The sequence below is a fragment of the Tachyglossus aculeatus genome, chromosome 2 (assembly GCF_015852505.1).
Source record: "Tachyglossus aculeatus isolate mTacAcu1 chromosome 2, mTacAcu1.pri, whole genome shotgun sequence".
Classification (NCBI taxonomy): domain Eukaryota; kingdom Metazoa; phylum Chordata; class Mammalia; order Monotremata; family Tachyglossidae; genus Tachyglossus; species Tachyglossus aculeatus.
In genome coordinates this window covers 97,655,498-97,669,460 of record NC_052067.1, presented here as the reverse complement: position 1 = coordinate 97,669,460, position 13,963 = coordinate 97,655,498, and the positions used below count along the sequence as shown (strand labels likewise).

At 41.0% G+C, this 13,963-nt stretch overlaps 1 protein-coding gene across 2 annotated transcripts in view; it reads right to left on the bottom strand.

Moving 5' to 3' along the window:
• Positions 1 to 13,963, bottom strand: part of MAN1A1 (mannosidase alpha class 1A member 1) — a 215,233-nt gene that overhangs the window by 160,396 nt on the left and 40,874 nt on the right. For both annotated transcript variants that reach the window (XM_038767351.1, XM_038767359.1), the window contains one exon: positions 1,633 to 1,729. In XM_038767351.1, the coding sequence (XP_038623279.1) occupies positions 1,633 to 1,729 (97 nt within the window). The remainder of the gene's footprint in view (positions 1 to 1,632; positions 1,730 to 13,963) is intronic.

The window sequence follows — 13,963 nt, the reverse complement described above, 5'->3', positions numbered from 1 at the left end:
AGAACCCATATTTTCATTTAAAACCTGAATTCTTTACTCAGGATTATGAAAATGAAAAAAGCTAATTAATGTTTCAAAATCAGTGGCAGGTTGTATCCAACAGATTTGTTCTGGAAGCAAAAATATACACTTGTCTTTTATGATATGAATATTCTGTTGAAAACTTTTTAAAAGGGAAACAATAATGAAATGCGAGATTTAACTAATGCCTTGGATTTCTCTTAGAATAGCTTCCATAATATGGAGAATACCGAACACATTCTCTACTCACAGCATCCTTGTGAGCAAAGGAGAAGCAGCTATTATTCCCATTTTACAGATGGAGAAACGGAGGCAGAGAGGCTAAATGGCTTGCATGCAGATTGATGAAGAACTGAGAAGCAGAATGTCATAGTGGATAGAGTCAGAAGGATCTAGATTCTAATTCCAGCTCTGCCACTAGTTTGCTGTGTGACCTTGGGCATTACTTAGTTTCTCTGGGCCTCAGTTACCTCATCTGTAAGATGAAGGTTAAGATTGTGAGCCTCATGTGGGACATGGACTCTTTTTGATCTGGTTAGCTGGTATCTACCCCTTTGCTTAGTACAGTGCCTGGCACATAACAAGCACTTAACAAATACCATTAAAAAAACCCCCCAAAACTGGGACCAGAACCCAAGTTTCCTAATTCTCAGGTCCATATTCTTTCCATATACAAGATGTTACCATCTGAAAGGAGCTTTGTTTTAACAGTGCATGGTATTGGGCATGTTTGTGATTTACTTGTTGCAAGTTATTAAACTAAAGGTGGGGGAAACAAGATATAAAAAAGAAACAATATCAAAGAAACAAATGAAAGTGTTTCTCAGATGATGTTCTAAAATTATAGTGCTTGTGATCTTATTAAACAAGCCACCAAAACAAAAAGAAATAGACACATAAGGAAAACAAAGTTTGGAATAGGTGAGGAAAAACGGTCAGTCAATCGCATTTACTGAGTACTTACTGTATGCAGAGCACTGTACTAAGCGCTTGGGAGAGTACTACACACTCCCTGCCCACAACAAGCTCACATTCTAGAGGGGGAGACAGACATTAATAGAAATAAGTAACGGATATGTATGTAAGTGCTGTGGAGTTGGGAGGGGGATGAATAAAGGGAGTTAGTCAAGGAGACACAAAAGGGAGTGGAAGAAAAGGGGAAGAGGGCTTAATCAGGTGACAAAAAGCCGTAAATGAAATTTAGTACTATTAGTACTATTTCTTTCACGAAAACAAAACAAACAAAAAACAACTCAAACTACAAAACAGCACAAAAAAAGTGAAAGGAGCAATCATTACAATAGCAATGGGAAGAAGAGAGGAAAGGGGATTAGAAAAAGATCATTTATATAACATTCAAAGAGGTTTTCAGTAGGTTAAGGACTTGTTACTTTTCAGACACCAACCAGTACAAATGATTTTCACCCATCACTACTACTGCAGCCCTCAGCAGAATAGTTGGTCTCACCTGTAGCACATCAGTTTTCTAAGATAATGCCAAACACCATCCCCACAACAGCTGGGAAGTGAACAAGTCAATACTAATCTCTTTAGATGATTTACTATTCTCCAGTTAGTGTCACTAAATACCAAAAAGCACATGCCACTCACCGAATAAATTGCTTGAGTGTCCTTGTTTCGATATGGGTTTCAGTTCATTTAATCCCCAGGCATAGCGCTTATAATTATCCCAAGAATGTTTCATCATCTGCAGAGAAAGGAAAATGAAAACAGGATTATAATATTGATTTGAAGGAAATTACTGCAGCAAATACGTTACAGGGGGCAGGGAGGAGATGGTGGGGGGGATGTATGCTTAACTTCTGACTTTTTCAAACCACATTAAACGAAGTAAGTGAACTACTTCAATAAACAGAGCTTTGTGAATACACAGTTGCTAAAAGAGTAACCTTCCTCCTGCTCTACAGCACTGCCCAAACTCGAGGAAGACCATGGGAATTGAGTCTGTGATCATGCTGCGGCAGCAACCAAATAATTATTATTATGGTACTTGCTTAGCGCTTACTATCCAGGGCTTAGTACAGTGCCTGGCACATAGTAAGTGCTTAAAAAATACCATCATTACTATGTGCCTAGCACTGTTCTAGGAACTGGGGTAGGTACAAGTTAGGTTGGGCATAGTCCCTGTCCCCATGGGGCTCACAGTCTTATCCCCATTTTACAGATGAGGGAACTGAGGCACAGAGAAGTGAAGTGACTTGCCCAAGGCCATACAGCAGACATGTGGCAGAGCTGGGATTAGAACCCAGGTCCTTCTGATTCCTAGGCCCGTGCTCTATCTAGTAAACCACATTGCTTCTCAAATTGAATCAGGTGGGCTTGGGAGGGTCCCATAGCTCCTCATTTCAAGCTCTTAGTACAGTGCAGTTCACACAGTAAGTACTCAATAAATGTGACAATGAATTTCAGAGTAGCAGCGGCACAGAACCTAGATGTTGTGGACAGAAATTCATTTTTGGGGCATAGATGAAGTTACCCTATGGGCTTCTGGTCATCCTTTCTAACTAGCGAAGGAAGACAGTCTTGGGCAGTTATTGTTCAGTGATTAAAAAAAGCTTACTTAATCCCAGAAACCCTGCAAGTAGCAGGAGGATACATAAACTATGCAGAGACACGGGAGCCCCGTCAGCAGGAAGTGAGAAGGGTTGGACGGATATGGTCGCTTCCTGTTTCTGCTAAATCTAGCAGGTATAAAGGACAGTGACAAAAGGGTAGCAAATCTGAGAAAGCAGGTAGATAAACCAGAGTTCATACACGTGTGCACTATCAATCAATCAATCATATTTATTGAGCGCTTACTGTGTGCAAAGCACTGTACTAAGAGCTTGGGGAAGTACAATTTGGCAACATATAGAGACAGTCCCTACCCAACAGTGGCCTCACAGTCTAGAAACAGTGGGCTCACTACACACATATTGGGGAAAACATAAAGGGAAACGTAAGGACAGAGAAACCTAGAGAGGTAAAACAAAAGAGAGGGACTCAGACACAGGGATACATAAAAATAATCTGTACGTCTTCAACACTGACAAAAGAAAAACAAAAGAAAACAAAATAAACCAGGAAGCATCTGACTCTAAAGGGCCTCTGACTTAAAATCCCCTTAACCCCAAGAAAACAACTACAGTAATCATATATGAAGGTTAACTCTTCGGGTTTGTGAATATACCACTCTCTCTTTGGTCACACACACAAAGAATTCATTATAATTTTAACCAGACCCTATCTCTTGCTTTCTCTCTTTGCTTTCACATGGAACGCAGTTTTGGATCTAAAGAAGTAAATTTGCACTCTACAGTATAATCTACCAAATGAGCTTAGGTTCAGCTACTAGAAGACGATATAGAGAGACAGCTGAGAAACTGGAGAGAAGGAGACATTGAATTCTAGCTGGCTTAGGTGGCTTTAAAGGATTGTCCAAGAGTTAGAGACTGAGCAGTGTTTACCCCAGAAACCCAAACATTCACAGTGGAAATCATAGACCATACCCACAGTTCTGTAGCAGAAACTACAGTAAAAACCTCTACAATTTAGATTACCCTTCTCCTCAACCCTATCCAGGAGTCCGAACTGCTGATGTTAACGTATCCCCCAAATTCTTGCTCTCCCTCTAAAATTCAGGTGTACAAACATTCACAGACAGTTAATTAAATTTAGCTTTTGTAATTTTAAGATTAAGTATTGCAATTTATTAAAACCGATATGTATTCCACATTCTCTCCTCTTAAAGGTGTCTTTATAAAAATTTGAAATATTGGGTAATAATTAATGTGATTATATATGCTAACTTCCCTCAGCAAACAGGCTTAGATTAGCATTAAATACACTTTAATTAAAAACCTCAAAACTGATAACATTAGGAAAGTTATAATCTTAATGAGCCAGTTTTGCATGTTTCTGGATCTTAGCACCTTAAAAGTCCATGTAAGTTTCAATGAAAGTGTCATTTCAAATTACAAAACTGAAAATTTCTCACATCTATCTTAGAAATACATTGATTTGATTTTTCTTGGGCTTCACTAGAAAAAAAAAAGAATTCCCAACTTTAAACCCAGTACTTCTTTCTTGATTCATTCTGACACTCAAAATGACAACTTCAGTAAGCTAATAATGCTTTCCAAGTATTAGAACTAAAGAATAGTCAACTCGAAAATTTCTAATTTCCTTTTTTTAAAACAACCCTTCCTCACTGTCCCCTACAAAAGTCACATCAGGCTGTGGAAGACTCATTCCATGTGGGTTTTGTGGCTGACGGAAAAAAAAAAATTAAAATTTATGTGTTAAAGTAGCATGATCCTCTCCAAAAACAGTAGTAGGGAAATGACTTAGCCATACCAAGTTCCAGTGGTCTTCTTTCTTATGTGTTTTCAATATTTTCAGGAAGTTGTCAAATTTTAAAATGCCTCCCAACAAAGTAAAAATTACATTTTATATACTTACTAGTTCCCTAAAGTTTCCAGTGACTAAGGCCAGATGAATATTTTTGAATCATAATTTCCAATAAATTTCAGCCAAATGGCCAAAAACAGACTAGGGTTAGGGTTAATCTTAGTATTTACAGCTGAGGAAAATCAATATATCGTGTTAGTTGACAATCCTAACAAAAGGGATTCTGCCTCCTTGGAAAACAGCATGCCTAATGGATAGAGAATAGGTCTAGGGAGTTACAAGGACCTGGGTTCTAATTCCGACTCCTCCACTTGTCTGCTGTGGGACTTGGGTAGGTCTCTTCACTTCTCTGTGCCTCAGTTACCTCTTCTGTATAATGGAGATTACGACCACAAGCCCGAAAAAGGAGAGGGACTGTAACCAACCTAATTAGCTTGTATCTACCCCAGTGCTCAGTACAGTGCTTGGAACAGAGCACTTAATACCATTTTTTTTAAAAGGAAGAAATTAGGCTGCACAAACCCACAATGGGATAAAAATCCTTCCGCACTTTTTGCAGAGAATATTAGATTAGAGTTGGATTAGAGTGTAAACTACTTGACAGCTGGGATCATGTCTGCTATCTTGATTATACTTTACTCTCCCAAGTGTACAGCGCTCTGTATCCAGTAGGCACTCAATCAATACCGATGACTGATTGCTGGAGTGCAGGAATTCTTCATAGCATGTCCTTTCATTAATTCAATCATATTTATTGAGCACTTATTGTGTGCACAGCACTGTATCAAGCACTTGGAAAGTACAATTCAGCAGCAAATACATGGGAGAATATCATATTACAATCAACAGACCCATTCTCTGCCCACAACGAGCTTACAGTCGGGGGGGGGGGGGGGGGGCAGACATTAATAGATATACATAAATAACAGATAGGTACATAAGTGCTGTGGGGCTGGGAGGAGGGATGACTAAAGGGAGCATGACCTTGCTGACATGCACCAGGGCAGCTGAGGCACTGATAATCTATGAGACAGTCAGATAATTGCTCTTCCCCGCACTTCAAATCCTTATTGAAGTCACATCTTCTCCAGGAAGCCTTCCCTAAGCCCTACTCTCCTTTTCCCACTCCCTTCTGTGCCGCTCTTACTTGCTTCCTCATTCATCCTCCTTCCCATCCCGACAGCACATATGTATATATCTGTATAGATCTGTAATTTATTGATCTATTTACTTATTTATTTATATTGATGTCTGTAAATAAGAGTGCATACTTGGAAGACGTTTTAATCCAAATATTTGTAAGGATCCACTTAGGAGGAAATAACTAACTTCAAGTTTGCCTTTTTATACAAGCATACCCACATTTTAGTATTTTCCATATTTGGGGTTTATCTGCCGAATCACTTGAGCAAAATTACATCAGATTAGTGAGATTTGCCCTCCATGGGCACAAAATGCAGGAGGCTAAGTTTTGACCTAATAATGGACACAAAATATCAGTTTTCCCAAACTGCCTAATGGATAGAGTGCTGCCTAATGGCTTAATACAGTGCTCTGCACACAGTAAGAGCTCAATAAATACAACTGAATGAATGAATGAGTCAAAAGGACCTGGGTTCTAATTCCAACTCTGCCACTTGTCTGCTGTGTGACCTTGGACAAGTCCCTTCACTTTTCTGTGCCTCAGTTACCTTATTTGTAAAACACAGATTGAGACCATGAGCCCATGTGGGACACGGACTGTGTCCAATCTGATTACCTTATATCCTGTTCAGTGCTTAATACAGTGCCTGGCATATAGTAAGCACTTAACAAATACCATAAAAAATCTGTAGAATCTACGTTTCTTCATCTAATAAAATCAGTTTATTTGCCCAGCTAATTGGTAGGGACTTTTCTACTAGATCTTTAGCAACATGCAGAAATGGCCAACACAGCCTTGTCAAGACTATGAATATTAGAAGCAGCACAGCTTAGAGGACAAAGCATGGGCTTGGGAGTCAGAAGGATCTGGGATCTAATCCTGGCTCCGCCACATGTCTGCTGGATGACCTTGGGCCAGTCACTTCACTTCTCTGTGCTTAATAAATTCCCTCATCTGTAAAATGGGGATTAAGAGTGTAAACCCCATTTAGGACAGGGACAGTTTCCAACCTGATTAACTTGTACGTACCCCAGTGTTTAGAACAGTGCTTGGCACAAAGTGAGCATTTAACAAGTACCATAGTTATCATTATTATTATTATTCTACACAATCCACAAGGATTGCTTGGCAAAGTGCCATGGAATGCTACTGAAATTCTTAAATATCAATTTTAATCCCAATCCTAATTTTAAAATCATAAATAAATTTAAAATCTGTAGCCACTATCCTACAACCCCAAGGTTAGGGGCACTCATTGAAACTTGAAAGGAGGAGGTGCAGGACAAAAGGAAATACACATTCACCCATGGGTGATACACAAGTGGAAATCCTTCCCACAGAAAGTTACATGAACTGAAAAGATTAGTAGGTTCAAGATGGATTTGATTCAATTCTTTGACAGAAAGTGCAGAATGAGTTACTAGAGGATCAGCTGGACATATTGGGGGTAAAGTTAAAGTTCCAAAGGGACTAAACATATCATGGACAACATGGCCTTCCTAAAGTTTTTAACTGGAGAAGAAGGGGAGCCAACAATAATGAAACTGATGCTATGTGGCTATGAACCCTAGCCAAATTATTACCGAATCTGGGATATTTGCAAAAGCAAAAACAAAGGGACTGCATTATTCTATTTCTCATGTCAAGATCTGGAACACATCAAAAATGTAACTAGTCTGAATGAGCTCATTTATTTGATCTCACAAATTAAGTTGGCCCAAGCCCCACAAATCATTGTTAGCCCAGGTATACCCCCTGGGAATCTTAAATACCGTTGCTTTCCCTGGAGGCTAGATCCGAATCAGATAATAATAATAATGATGGCATTTATTAAGTGCTTACTATGTGCAAAGCACTGTTCTAAGTGCTGAGGATTTTACAAGGTGATCAGGTTGCCCACAGGGGGCTCACAGTCTTAATCCCCATTTTACAGATGAGGGAACAGATGATCTCACAAGTACCAACGTTATGATCCCGTGACTATACACCTACCAGTGCATCCTAATTCCCTGGAAACTCTTTTTCCAAAGCACCTCATCCACAGCAAATGCTAAATATAGTTCACAATCAATCAATGATATTTTTGGAGACTTTACTGTGTGCAGAGCACTATACTAAGTTCTTGGGAGAGTATAATATAATAGTGTTGATAGACACAGTCCCTGCCACAGTGAGCTCACAGCCTTGGTGGAGGAAGGCAGGAGGCAGACATTAATATCAATAATTTATAGATCTGTACATATGTGCCACAGGGATAAGGACTGGGGGACAACCAAATGCCCAAAGACCACAGATCCAAGAGTGATCTGAGGAAAAGAGGGCTTCATCGCATCCAATTCACAAGGTCCAAGTCTTCAAGTTTACCAATACAGGCATACCCCACGATAAAGTCATGATGTATTCTTTGAAAAAATGGATGCATAATGAACCACTGTATCATGGGATACATTTTCCAATAGGCTTACATGCAATTTTTAAATTTTCATTCTAGAACAGACTTTAACATAATGAGCTGTCATGTTATGTAAGAAATACACTGAAAATTCCTTCCCTTTGCTTCCCAACATCACGAGTTATTCCCCTCCTTTGTTCTGGGGGCTTTCCTGCTCTCTTGAACCCTGAATTCTGCCTCCACCTCCTAGCTCTTCTTTTAACTTTATCACTCCATCCCTTCCCCACTTCTAGCCCACATGGGGAAAGTAAAGGAGAGGCAAAGGGAGTGTGAATACCTGTAGGAACAGCAGTTTTCCCCAATCTGCGCTAGTCCCTGTCTCTATCCCCACACCGAAGCTAAGAAGGAAAGACCTTAGCGCTTAGTACAGTGCCTGGCACAGAGTTAAGCGCTTAACAAATACCATAATTATTATTATTAAAGAGGGGACTACAATTGGAAACAGGTAGGATCATATTCAGTCCATCACCAAAACCTGTCAGTTTTTTCTTCTCCATTTTGTTTCAGGAATCCACACCTTCCTATCTCTCCAGACAGGCACCGTGCTGGACCAGGCACTCGTTATATCCCAAATTGCCCTGCGTCAGCCTTCTCGCTGACCCCCTTTTGGCTCCAAAGCACTCAATCACCTTGCCCCCTCCTACCTCAACTCATTACTCTCCTACTATAATCCAGCCCACACACTTCGCTCCTCTAATGCCAACCTACTCACAGTAACTAGATCTTATCTACCTCACCACGGGTCTCTTCCCTATGTCCTCTCTCTGGTCTGGAATGTCTTCCTTTTTCATTAGGCTACACCCCTTCAAAACCTTATTGAAGATGTACCACCTCCAAGAGTCCTTCCTTAAGCCCTTTGTTCTATCGCTTCGACTCTTTCTGCTACTTTTATTCACCTCGACCCCACCCACAGCCCCATAGAATTTATGTGCATTTCTGTGATCTTTATTTACTCCTCTACACTGTAAGGTCATTGTGGGGAGGGAATGTGTCTGTTTTATTGCTCTACTGTACTCTCCCAAACGCTTAGTACAATGCCCTGCACACAGTAAATGCTCAATAAATACAACTGACTTCCTTCTCCTGTCCATATAACACTTTGCTTCACAGTTCATTTTTCTGCAATATGATTTTTCACACATCTTCACTCTCGTTAAAAACCTCCTATGGTTGCCCATTCCTCCTCCCCATCAAGCAAAAACTCCTAACCATCTTCTTTAAGGTGACCATTCCTCTCCAAAATCCTTGAGTGAGTTGTCTACACCCCGTCTCAAGTTCCTCGCCTCCAATTCTCTCTCTGACCTCCTCCAATCTGGCTTCCGTCCCCTTCACTCCACAGAAACTGCCCTCTCAAAGATCTCCTTCTTGCCAAATCCAATGGCCTCTCTTCCATCCTAATCCTCCTCAACCTCTCACCTGCCTTTGACACTGTCGACCACTCCCTTCTCCTGGAAACACTATCCAACCTCAGCTTCACTGACACTGTCATCATCATCATCATCAATCGTATTTATTGAGCGCTTACTATGTGCAGAGCACTGTACTAAGCGCTTGGGAAGTACAAATTGGCAACATATAGAGACAGTCCCTACCCAACAGTGGGCTCACAGTCTAAAAAGGGGAGACAGAAAACAAAACCAAACGTACTAACAAAATAAAATAAATGGAATAGATATGTACAAATAAAATAAATAAATAAAGAGTAAAAAATATGTACCAACATCTATACATATATACAGGTGCTGTGGGGAAGGGAAGGAGGTAAGATGGGGGGATGGAGAGGGGGACGAGGGGGAGAGGAAGGAAGGGGCTGAGTGTCCTCTCCTGCTTCTCCTTCCATCTCTCTGGCTGCTCATTTTCACTCTCCTTCTTGGGTTCCTCTTTCTGCCTCCCACCCCCTAACTGTAGGGGACTCTCAGTTCTGGATCCCCCACTGTTCTCCATCTACACCCACTCCCTTGGAGAACTCATTCACTCACACGGCTTCAACTACCACCTTTAGGCGGATGATACTCAAATCTACATCTCCAACCGATCTCCCTCTCTGCAGTCTCACATTTCCCCCTCCCTCAAGACATCGCTACTTGGATGTCTTCGGTCACCTCAAACTTAATATAGCTAAAACTGAACTTATCTTTCCATCAAACCCTGTCCTCCTGCTCACTTTCCCATCACTGTAGACGACACCACCATCCTTCCTGTATCACAAGCCCATAACCTTGGCATTATCCTTGACTCCTCTGTCTCATTCAATCCACGTATTCAAGCCATCACCAAATCCTGTCAGTTCTACCTTCTCAACATCGCTAAAATCCACCCCTTCCTTTCCATTCAAACTGCTACCATGTTAATACAAGCACTTATATTATCCCGCCTTGATTATTGTATCAGCCTCCTTGCAGATCTCCTGCCTTCTGTCTCTCTGCACTCCAGTCCATACTCCACTCTGCTGCATGGATCATTTTCCTACAAAAATGTACAGACCAAGTTTCCCCACTCCTCAGGAAACTCCAGTGGTTGCCCATCCACCTCTGCGTTAAACAAAAACTCCTCACCATTGGCTTTAAAACACTCAATCACCTTCCTTCCTCCTACCTCACCTCCCTACACTCCTACTACAAGGCAGCCCATACACTTCGTTCCTCTAATGCTCACCCCACTGTGCCTCACTCTCATCTATCTTGATGCCGACCTCTTGCTCACATTCTGCCTCTGGCTTGGAATGCCCTACATCCTCATATCCCAAGCCTTCAAAGCCTTACTGAAGGCACATTTCCTCCAAGAAGCCTTCTCTATGTAAGCCCTCCTCTCTTCTCCCACTCCCTTCAACGACACCCTGATTTGCTCCCTTCATTTATGCCCGCTCCCAGTCCCGTGGCACATATGCATGTACCTGTAATTTATTTATTTATGTATTTATTTATTTATGTATATTAATATCTGTCTTCCCCCTCCAGAATGTGAGCTCACTGTGGGCAGGGAATGTGCCTATTTACTCTTATATCGTACTCTCCCAAGTGCTTAGTACAGTGTTCTGCACACAGTGCAATGAATAAGTGCTCAATAATAATAATAAGTGCTCAATACATACAACTGAATGAATGCTTAGCCTTGCTCTTCTCCTACTCCCACCCAACTCATGCACTTCAACACTCTCAAGCCGAAATTGTCATTGTGGTTTTTTCTCAGATTTCCCACCAACCCACTGCTCACACACTCCCTTATGCCTGGAACTCCCTAAGACTTCACATCAGGAAGACCACAGAATTTCCTATCTTCAAAGCCCTCTTGAAAGCACATCTCCTTCAGGGGACTTTCCCTGTTTAATCTCCCATCTCAGTCAGTCAGTCAGTCAGTCAATTGTATTTATCAAGTGCTTACAGAGTGCAGAGCACTATACTAAGCATTTGGGAGATTATAATATAACAATAAACAGATACATCCCCTGCCTATAACAAGCTTACAGTTCCCATGCTTTGTTCCCTGCAACTGCCACACAATAATAATAACAATAATAATAATAATGATAATAGTATTTGTTAAACACTTACTATGTCCCAAGCCCTGTACTAAGTGCTGGGGTGGATAAAAGCAAACCAAGTTGGACACAGTCCCTGTTCTGTGTGGGGATCACAGTCTCAATCTCCGTTTTAAAGATGAGGTAACTGAGGCACAGAGAAGTGAACTGACTTGCTCAAGGTCACACAGCAGACAAGTGGCAGAGCCAGGATTAGAAACCACGACCTTCTGCAACTCATGTCACTTAAGCACTTGGGTATTTCCCCCTCCCCTGTAGCACTTACACAAATACTTTCACACTCCATTGCTTCCTCTTATGTGTAATTTTACTGCCTACCTCCCCAACTACGTTGTAATCTCTTTGAGGGCAGGTTCCATGTTTCATACTTCTATTGTGCTTTCTCAAGCACTTGGTTCAATGCACAGAAGTCATTCATCAAATACTGCTGGTGAGGACAGTCAATACTATTCGCTTTAATTTTGATTAGCAAAATGCTTTAGTGACACTATAAATACTCCAACAATTTTTTTCCAAAGCTACTCCAGGTTACTTAACGGAAAAGCAATTTCAGTTTGGGCAAGAGAGAGAGCTTGGAGAAGCACAAATGCAGCCGATAAAGTCCGAACACATTTAATTTTGGAATTCGGAAAAACCAGTATTGAAAATGCGTTACTGTTCTCCCAAAAAGGCACATCACACATAATCCAAAGTAACTGAGCTTGCTTAAAATGACGAAACAGCAGAAAGGTAATGAAATATAGGTAGGCAAAGCTTTGAAAATAATCAATGTAAGTTTTTTTTTTCCAAGGGTTTACACTAAGAAGCCTAATGCTGCCACTTTAGGATCAATTTAAAAGGCTGAGTGAGATTACAGCAGAAAAGTCAAATGTTAAATTGAGCAGTATGTCATTTTCAATAGCTAACAAAGCACAAGCATCAGGTGTTCTGCTGGCAGTCCAAGGCCAACTATTTTACTAGATGCTCTCCTAAGTGCTTAGTGCTTAGTGGAGAAGCAGCATGGCTCAGTGGAAAGAGCATGGACTTTGGAGTCAGAGGTCATGGGTTCAAATCCCGGCTCTGTCAGCTGTGTGACTTTGGGCAAGTCACTTAACTTCTCTGGGCCTCAGTTACCTCATCTGTAAAATGAGGATTAAAACTGTGAGCCCCCCGTGGGACAACCTGATCACCTTGTAACCTCCCCAGCGCTTAGAACAGTGCTTTGCACATAGTAAGTGCTTAACAAATACCATCATTATTATTATTATTATAGTGCAATGCTTTGCACACAGTAAGTGCTCAATAAATTTGACTGAATGAGTATCCAAGAACAGAGGCATTAAGGCCTAGGAAGTCCAATGTAAAAAGTAAGAGCTTGAGTGGAGGGAGTGAAAGAGAGAGAGAGATGATGGCAAAGGTTAAAACAGATTTCATGAGACAAAAATAATTTTCACAGCCCAGAAAATATTACCCTCTTCATTCCAAGGCAATGAAACTAAAAATATATGATCAAAAACATCTATTATGTTTAAGCTCCCCTATGCTTTCTCCAACACAGCTTTCTTTTCAGTAAAATAATTTCCATAACACTGTACTTAACATTTTCCATAGTGAAAATTACAGAAATATGGTGACAGTTCTTCTGAAGAGAACAAACCAAATATTTTTGGAGATCATATACAATATGAAAAAGTGATTTCAAACATGACAATAAGCACGGTAGTTAATAATAATAATAATTACAGTGTTTGTTAAGCACTTACAATGTGCCAAGCACTGTTCTAAGCACTAGGGTAGATACAAGGCTATCGGGTTGTTCCACATGGGCTTGTCTTAATCCCCATTTTACAGATGAGGTAACTGAGGCCCAAAGAAGTTATGTGGCTTGCCCAAGGTCACACAGCAGACACGTGGCAGAGGTGGGATTAGAACCCATGACCTCTGACTCCCAAGCCTGTGCTCTTTCCACTAAGCCATTCTGCTGCTTCTTAATATGAAGCATACTTGACTGTACGCTTCTTGTGGGCAAAGAACACATCTACCAACTCTGTTATACTGCACTTTCCCAAGTGCTGACTACAAGCGACCCTGTCTAATTCTCATCTGCATATTCTCTCCCAGTGTTTAGCACAGAGTTTCACATAATAGGAGGCCTTCCCAGACTGAGCCCCCTCCTTCCTCTCCCCTTCTTCCCCCTCTCCATTCCCGCTGCCTTACCTCCTTCCCTTCCCCACAGCACCTGTATATGTTTGCACGTATTTATTACTCTATTTATTTTACTTGTACATATTTATTCTATTTATTTTATTCTGTCAATATGTTTTGTTCTCTGTCTCCCCCTTCTAGACTGTGAGCCCACTGTTCGGTAGGGACCCTCTCTATACATTGCCAACTTGTACTTCCCAAGCGCTTAGTACAG